We start from the raw sequence: 9433 nt of genomic DNA, 5'->3' as shown, positions 1-9433 counted from the left end.
CCTACACAGCAACACATGACATTATGTACACAACAACAACACAAGGTTTGGTCATAAGGGACAAGTGTTCATTCAGCGCTCATATGAGGACCAAGATCTGAGATATGATCCTGTTTCATATGAAATGTCTAATAATGTGTGATTGGATTCTATTTTAAAAGGTTCATATTTCTCTAAACCCACTTTTATTAGTCTGTGGTTCTTTAATTTGTGTATTTGGACCCTAATAGTTCATACAGTTTGAATTTGAACCCTCCAGCTGCTGAGAATCTATCTTTATATTCATTTGGAGAAAAATCCAGTGATTTCTACAACCTGTTTGAATTCCTGCTTAATTAGTTCCGTCTGTAACTAGTTGTGTCATAACATTTGCTCATATCAGGTCCAGACCTCAGACCAACATTTCTCCAGTATTTCTCCACAATTGTTTGTCAGCAGCAGCGGTTGGAGTCCAGACTGAAAATATGTCCAAACTTAGAATAGAATAGAATAGGCTTTATTGTCATTGTACTCCATGTTACAACAAAATTGGTTCAGGATGCCCTTACCAAATTGCAACAATAAACAGTAAATATAAAAACAAAAAATATAAAAGCACACAATGTAATGTTGGAGCCCATTACCTCAAATGTTCAGTTGTTGGTTGAACAGGACAGAGCAGCACAGCTGACAACCTGGAGGGGGCGGGGCCTGAAGTGGCTCATGTGCATTTAAAGGGCCAGTGCTCCAAACCACCTTTCTGGTGTCATTAGTCATAAATAGGGTTGAAGATGGACCTGTGGAGTTGAATGAATGAAGAATTCAGACCCAAGCAGAGCATTTACAGTTTATGGAGACCACAGGGAAATGTGGGAAAATGAAGAATAACATGTAAAAAAGACTAATATCACTCCTTTAAGGCCAATGAAAAGTGTCTGTATGAATCTGAATGAATTAATTTGGGATTTTATTCATACAACACAGTGAAGGATTCCACCCCGTTGTCCCCTTGCTAGTGGTCATTCAGTCCCTGTACCAAAAGGAGTAGGACCCTGGTCCGCGTAGCCGGTAATAAGTCAGACTGGTTCCTGGTGAAGGTTGGACTCCTCCAAGGCTGCCCTTTGTCACTGGTTCTGTTCATAACTTTTATGAGCAGAATTTCAAGGTGCAGCTGGGTGGTGGAGCGGGTCATGTTCGATGGCGGGAGGATCTCGTCTCTGCTTTTTGAGGATGATGTGGTCCTCTAATGCCGCGTTTCCACTACGTGGAACCAGCTCGACTCAGCTCAGCTCGACTCGGTATTCCTGCAGACCGTTTCCATTACAAGATACTACCGACTTTACAGTACCTGGACGTCATAGTGATGCGGCGTGTTACTTCCGTGTTGTCTGTTCAGAGAGTTGCTGATAAACTCACTCATTACGTGTTGTCTCGTCTGAATTTTTACTTCGGCCACCAAAGACTGAATCTCCTCAACCAACCATGGTGTAGTTTTGGGCTGTTATCATGTGAATTAATGTACCGCTACATTTACTGTCCACTTCCGCATCTGTTTTTTGTAAAATGGTGGGTCACAGAGAAAACTGTCTGACCAATCAGTGGTCTGCAGTGTCTACATGTCAAGTTTTAGTATCTGGTCCCCAGTCCTGGAACCTCGGCGGAGGTGATACCAAAAAAGTAGTACTGGGTACCAGATTCCAGGTCCTTTTCATAAGGGAAACGCAAAAAGGCTGAGCCGAGTTGAGTTGAGTCGAGCCGATACCACACAGTGGAAGCGGGGCATAAGTTTTATTGAGCAGTGACCTCCAGCTCTTGCTGAGGTGGTTCACAGCTGAGTGTGAAGCAGCCGGGATGAAGATCATTGCCTTCAAGTCTGAGGCCATGGTCCTCAGATGGAAAAAGATAGAGTGCCCACTCTGGGTCACGGTGGGGGGGTGGGTCCTGCCTCAGGTGGAGGAGTTGAAGTATCTTCAGATCTTATTCATAATTGAGGGTAGGATGGAGTGGGAGGTCAACAGGCAGATCGGGGGGATGTCTGCAGTGATACAGATGCTAAAGGTGAAGCACTCGATTTTCCAGTCGATCTACGTTCTGACCCTCACCTATGGTCTTAAGCTCTGGGTAATGACCAAAAGAATGAGGTCGCAAGTTCAAGCAGGTGAAACGAGCTTCCTCTGTGGGGTGGGCGGGCTCAGCCTTAGAGATAGGGGGAGGAGCTCGGACATCTGGGAGGGACTCAGAGTAGAGCCGCTGCTCCTCCATGTCCAGAGGAACCAGTTGAGGTGGTTCATCTAGTGAGGATGCCTCCTGGACGCCTCCCTGGGTATGTGTTCTGGACATGTCCTTCCAGGAGGAGACCTCGGGGCCGACCCAGGACACTCTGGAGACACCCTGCTGGGAGGTTCATTGTACCCTATTATTTAACATTTGTAACAATATTTGACAGAAATAGGCCTTTATGTACGTAGAAAAAGTGTCAGGGTCTGATTTACTAAAGTTTTGCTCATGTAAAAACATGTTCAAACTTGACTGCACACGCATAAACCCGTTAAAGCTGATCTACTAACAGGATGCACTGAGGGTTGTATCTCTGAAATGGTCAAAATAACTCGTTCAACCCATTTAACATGTTTGTCCTGATGAATATGAAATATGGGCATTTCTACCAGAACGAGAAAAATTAATGGGAGTAAATGCAAATATTTATTTAGTGCGCAAAATGTGATTGACCAAACCTGAAACTGGTTGCGGTGGTTGATTCTGCGTCTATATTTATCTGGTCTTAAAGGCAGGTTTGAACTGGAACAGCTTCACCACAAACTGAGGGGGCGGGGCTTAGGCCCAACAAAAGGCAACGCCCACAACCAATCTGTTCTGATCACATCAACATTTATGGAACAACCCAAGAACAAATAATACAGAAGTATGTCCTACCCACAACGCCATTGGAGAACTTTTAGATGAACTCATGGCTGATCTGGGTCCAGTCTGGGTTCAGTACCTTCAAGGACTAAACTCCTCCTACGGTTCATTTAACGTCTGCATCATTCCAGTCACTGTTCCATTAGTGCTGGTGGATCCCACAGCAGTTTATACAGCCCACTGTCTCCATGACGACAACCAATAGCACATGCTAAATCCTCAAGACTTTAAAGGTGCAGGAGACTTTGATGACCAATTTTTCAGCAAATCTGTCAAACCTCAATCATATCGTCAGTATCATGAATCTGTAAATCATTTCTGTCATAACTCACCTGAATCTCTTCCATCACAGTGAACAGTTTCTTAGTGCCATCCACCAGAAACAAACCATGTGTTTACATTCAGAGCCGGGAGGGAATCTTCAGAATTTTGTCACGACGTGCATTGTGGGAAACGAAGGCTCGCACAGCCACCTGACAACGGCAGCTGCTACAGACACGACATGGAAATGGCAGGAGCTGCCTTCCCTCCATGCATATTCTTCCAGACATTTCCACATTTCAGCTGTTTCCGTGTCGTGTTTGTTTCATCCACATAATATCATATGGCCGCACTGCTGCTGCTGCTGCAGGCGGCTGCACAAACCTCCCTTTCCCACAATGCACGTCGCGACAAATTTCTGAAGATACCCGAATGACCAACTAGCTCTGTTTGTAAACTCATGGTTTGTTTCTGGTGGATGACACTAAGAAACTGTTCACTGTAATGCAAGAGATTCAGGTGAGTAATGTCAGAAAGACTTACAGATTCGTGACACTTAGGATATGACTGAGGTTGGACAGATTTGATGAAAAATTGGTCACAAAAGTCTCCTGCACCTTTAACCTGTTGTCATTCATGCAGGAAATCTGAGTTGATCACCTGTGACATGCAAATCAACAGCACACACATGTTTTAGTGCAAGCAAGTAAATTTGCGCCCGTTATTTGTGATCTTAGTAAATCAGGGCCCTTGGATCTTTGAGTTCAGTTCATGACAAATGGGAGCAAAAACAAAAATGTTGCATTTATACTTTTGTTCAGTGTAATATGAAAAATCTGCATGGGTGTACAGATATAATATTATATATATATATACACATATATATATGTAAAAGGATTATATAAAAAAAGAAGTCCAACATTCAAAAAAGGAGTGGGAAAAGTTGAACTTATAATCTCCCACCCCCTTACCCCATCCTTCTACCTACCCTAAATTCTTCTGTCAGATCCCATAAGTAACTCAAAAATCTGACACATTTCAGACTAAATTTCGACTGAGCACAAAACAACAAAACTGGCTGAACATACCAAGGATAGACTGTCCATTCTGCATCAGCATTTCACATTAAAATAAACTCTGTCCTTTCTGTAGCAGTAATAGTGCACAAATCAAAAACAAAAATAAACTTTGTCCGTTCATAACATTAATATACAAATCAAAATAAACTTTCCATTTCTTAGCAGTGATATATATCTCCAAATTAAACTGTCCATTTTGTCATATGTACTCAACATATTGGATTTAATTGTCTTATTAAAGATGTGGTTAGATTTTCTTGCCTTTGTTTCATCATTTCAGTTGTTCCATAGGTTGACTCCTTTCACAGATCCAACCTTCCATCGTCCTCGTCCTGAATCTTGGTTTTTTGAAGTTGTCTAATCCTTTTAGACAGGACTGACTTTTACTTTTTGCAAATTTATGTTGAATATTGACCGGCAGAGAGTCTCTATTTGCTTTGAACATGATTTGTAGTATACTGTACTCTGAAATTTTAATATTCTTAGTTGTCGAAATAATGGATTTATTGTATCTCTGTAACCTTTTCCACTTAATATTGTGCCAACGGCTTTTTTTTGTAGAATGATAATCTGTTGCACATGTGTTTTACAAGCCTTTCCCCAAACCTCCACACATTATGTCAGATAAGGTCCAATTAATGAGTTATATAAACTATATAGAGCAGAATTGTTTAATAAATCCTTTACTCTATGTAATATGGAAATAGTTTTAGCAATTGTTGTCCTCGTATGATTTATATGTGATTTCCAAGTTAAGTTTTTGTCCAGCATGATCCCCAAAAATTTTGTTTCCCCCACTCTATTTATTACTCAACCATCTATATTAAATTCTTCATATGCCTCCCTCCTTCTATAACGAAATATCATAAAAGGAGTTTTTTCCTTGATTTAAGGATAATTTATCTATATCACACCATCTTTTTATTTTTTGAATTCTTCATTAACCACCTCCATAACCTGTGTAATGTTTTCCCCAGAGTAATACAAAGTTGTGTCATCTGCAAACAAAATATATTTTAACAGTTTGGATACACTGATGTAGTCATTTATATACAAAATAAACAGATTAGGCCCGAGGACCGATCCTTGCGGCACTCCACATTCAATGTACTTGTACCTCACACTTCATTCGGTACCTGCACATATTGTTTTCTTTTGTCTAGATCACTTCATATCCATTGTTGTGCTACTCCCCTGATTCCATATTTGCTCAAGTTTATTGATAAGAATTTTATGATCGATGGTATCAAACGCTTTCCTAATATAAAAAAAAAAAAGCTTCCCAGGTGTAATTTCTTAACTACTGCAGTTTCTGTTTCTTCAGTCAGTTCCATGAGTCCCATTGATGTAGAGCAGAGGTGTCAAACTCATTTTAGTTCAGTTCCACATTCACCCCAATATGATCTCAATGAGCCAGTGAAACCAGTAAACCAGTAAAATAATACCAGTGAAAAAAGTAAAATTACATTATGATAATGTTTACATCTACATTTCCTTAGAAATCTGAATAATATGAACAACTTGAAATGTCTTAAGAAAAACAAGTGCAGTTTTAACAATATTGTGCCTCAGTTTATCATTTACACATGTGCATTACAACTTACATTACAGCTACAAATACACAAAACATTTAGTAACAGGTATAATATTGATAAAATAGTTTTTACTTTTCTCAAGACATTCCACATTGTTCATATTTGTTCACGTTATTCACATTTGTAGTTATTTCAACATTTTCATGTAATTTTACTTTTTTACAGTAAAACAAAGATAAAATCGGCGGTTGTCATTATTTATAGGTTATTACGATAGTAATTTTTCTGGTGTGACCCAATTGAGATCTAATTGGTCTCTATGTGTCTGTATGGAACCTGAATTCAAATGATTTTTACTCTATTGATTGTTGATATCTTCAGTGTAATTTGTGCATTTCATAAATTCATCCCATGGGCCGGACTGGACTTTTGGCAGTCCAAATTTGGCCTCCGGGGTGCATGTTAAACACCTGTGATGTAGAGTGTTTTGAACAGAAACCATATTGACCGATTCTTATGATGTTGGGTTTTTCAAGGAATTTATCCAATCATGTTCCAAACAGTTTTTCTAAAATTTTTTGAAAACTGTGGCAGTAATGACACATTCTGTAATTAGAGAAGACATGTTTGTCTCCGTTCTTATACAGTGGGATGACCTTTGCAGTTTTCATGTTTTCTAGAAACGTACTTGTTTTAACTGATCGGTTGCATGTGTGTGTAAAAGGGTCGACTACTAGTTCAGTTCTGTTCTTTATCAAAACCATGTCCAGGTCGTTGCAGTCAGTGGATCTTTTGCCTCTATTCAGTATTTCTTCTTCTCTTATCCTGTCAAGAAAGACACGATCCACATTATCCATAATTATAGTATTATGTTCATTATGTTTGTTTATTTTTGAAATTTTTGCTGCAAGATTTGGGCCTACTTTAATGAAATACTTATTAAATTTGTTTACTATTTGAGTTTTGTTATATAAATTTCTATTTTATCTTTTGTAAAATAACTTGGGACAGGTGGTTTAACTATCATTTTTATTACACTATTAATTATTTCCCATGTAGCTTTTGTATTTTCATTTTTGCTGAATAAGTTACCATAGTGTTCCTTTTTATGTCTTTTAATTATCCCTCCTAATGTATTTTCATATTTCTTATATCGATCTTCTGCTTCCTTTGTCCTTAATTTCAAATAGCAACTATAGAAGTACTTTTTTTTCTTGCAGGCATTTCGTAGACCTTTAGTCATCTATGGCTTATCGCTGGAACACTTCCTGGCAATATTCCTAATTTTACATTCCTTATTATACAATTCCATTAATAATGCAATAAATGTGTCACAGGCTACATTAACATCATTTACATAGAAACTCTCCTAATTTTGCTTCCTTAAATCTTCCTTAAGTGCCTCCAAGGCTTCTTTGAATTGGTCTCTTATTTGTATTTTTACTGGGGATTTTATCATAATACAATAATGATTTTTATAAACAGTGAATACAGGTAAGTGATTGCTTATGTCCATTATCAATCAGAATCAGAATCAGAATCAACTTTATTGGCCAAGTATGTGAACACATACAAGGAATTTGGCTTCGGTTTTTACAATGCTCATGATATACAGTTCCAACATGAACCCAGACAACATGTGGACCAAGATACAATATAGACAAACAGTCCACTGGAGACAGAGACAACAAGACAACAAGATTCCACTTTTTACGTTTCCCTCTATTATATTCGTGATAATATTATCGATGACAGTTGAACTTTGAACTGTGATTCTTGTAGGTTTGAATACCATTGGGTACAGATTCAGAGTGTACATTGAATTTAGAGATTCATCAGTTCTGTTGAATCCATTTGGGTTTTCTATGTCAATGTTGAAATCTTCACATAAAAAGACTGTTTCATTCTGGCTTTTGTCAAATAACTCCATTATTTTGTTTGAGAAATTCTCTATACAGGACCCAGGTGTTCTATAGACGCAGCTGATCATAATATTTTTAGTTTTTTCATTTATAATTTCCACAGAGACAATTTCCACAATGTTTTTGACAACTGTTGTCATGTTAGCAATAGTTTAAATTTCAGGGTTGACTGAATGTAAAGCGTTACACGATCCCCCAGGTTAAATATATTTACAGATACACATGTAAAACTACTGCTGTTCTACATCTGAGCAAAAAGCAACTTTCGACAACACATTCTGATATTTGAGATGTTCAGACCGTACATTAAAGGGTTAAACAGTGGTTGAATTGTTGGAAAATATAGTGATAGAAATACTCTCAATATGTTGGGAACATGGTTCATATTAAACCTGCTGCTTATTATTTCAAAACAACATCCGAAAGTAAAGTTTATCAGTGAAGCCAAGTGAGGTGTACAGGTACTGACCGCTTTATGTCTGGTCTGTTTAGATCCAGAAAAACACACTTTAAGGATCCTTATGTAGGTGTAGAGGATGAAAACTAAAGGTAAAAAAATTGCATTAAAAGTGCCAATAAGTCCATAAATATTAACTGCCGTAGTGTCAGAACAGGCCAACTTAACAACTGGATAATTATCACAGTAGACTTTGTTAATAATGTTTCCACACAGATGTAAAGACGAACTTAAAGAAATCATAACAGCACAAGCAAGGAAACCATAAAACCACGGTATAATAACCATCACAGAAATCCTGTTTCTGGTCATATGTGTGTTATATTGTAGAGGATGACAGATGGCAAAGTATCGGTCAAATGACATGACGGCTAAGGTTAAAAATTCAACTATTCCATAAAAGTGTAAACAGTAAATCTGCAGGAAACAAAGTGAAACAGAAACAGTGTGAATGTCTGTGAGTATGTGAATGAGTAGAGATGGGAATATCCCTGTACTACCAAACAGTTCATTAACAAACAGACTGCACAGAAAAAGGTACATAGGTTCATGTAAGCTTCTGTTCACACAGATAACCACAATCAGCAGAACATTGGACACAAGCATTAGAACATACAACAACAAAACGATCACAAAACATAGATATTTGAGATGCCCGGTGTCAAAGTAAGCAGACAGAATGAAATGTGTCAAATGTGTGGAGTTTCCCATCGTCCTTCTCTTAGTCTGTGAAACAGTCATAACTCAGTTCAATTAGACATAGAATACATCTGGTAGAAAAAGTCCAGCTGTTGGTCTGACTGACATGGAACTAAAGCGTCACAACATCAAACACAAAACGTCTGTAGAATGTTTGCTGAAAAAGCCCAAAGTGTCCACGAATAAAGCTGTAAGAGATGAATGTTGAGTTAGTGTCAGTGTTGGGTGTGACTGAGTGAACAGTGTGTCAGTGTTAAACCTGGACCTGCTGGAGTGGGACTGGGAGTCCAGACCAACTGAACTCAACCTCTGCTTCATGTGGATTTGAACCCTTGGACTCAGGACACGCCTCCTGCACCACACTGACCTCATGACCTCATCCTCTGATGGGATGTCCCAGAGTCCTACACAGCAACACATGACATTATGTACACAACAACAACACAAGGTTTGGTCATAAGGGACAAGTGTTCATTCAGCGCTCATATGAGGACCAAGATCTGAGCTATGATCATGTTTCTTTTTTTTTTTTTTTTTAATTCACTTTTTATTGACATTCTGTATCAATGTTGACAAAGA

At 38.4% G+C, this 9433-nt stretch overlaps 1 protein-coding gene across 1 annotated transcript; it reads right to left on the bottom strand.

Annotated features, from left to right (window-relative positions):
• Nucleotides 1-7939: 7939 nt before the first annotated feature.
• Nucleotides 7940-8965, bottom strand: LOC115431757 (olfactory receptor 10A6-like). Its single transcript, XM_030152404.1, has one exon. The coding sequence runs from the start codon at nt 8894-8896 to the stop codon at nt 7940-7942; it is 957 nt and encodes a 318-aa protein (XP_030008264.1). The 5' UTR covers nt 8897-8965.
• Nucleotides 8966-9433: the final 468 nt, after the last annotated feature.

This window comes from Sphaeramia orbicularis, chromosome 13 (assembly GCF_902148855.1).
Source record: "Sphaeramia orbicularis chromosome 13, fSphaOr1.1, whole genome shotgun sequence".
NCBI lineage: Eukaryota > Metazoa > Chordata > Actinopteri > Kurtiformes > Apogonidae > Sphaeramia > Sphaeramia orbicularis.
The sequence above is the reverse complement of the archived record's forward strand: the minus strand, read 5'-3'. Positions and strand labels throughout refer to the sequence as shown.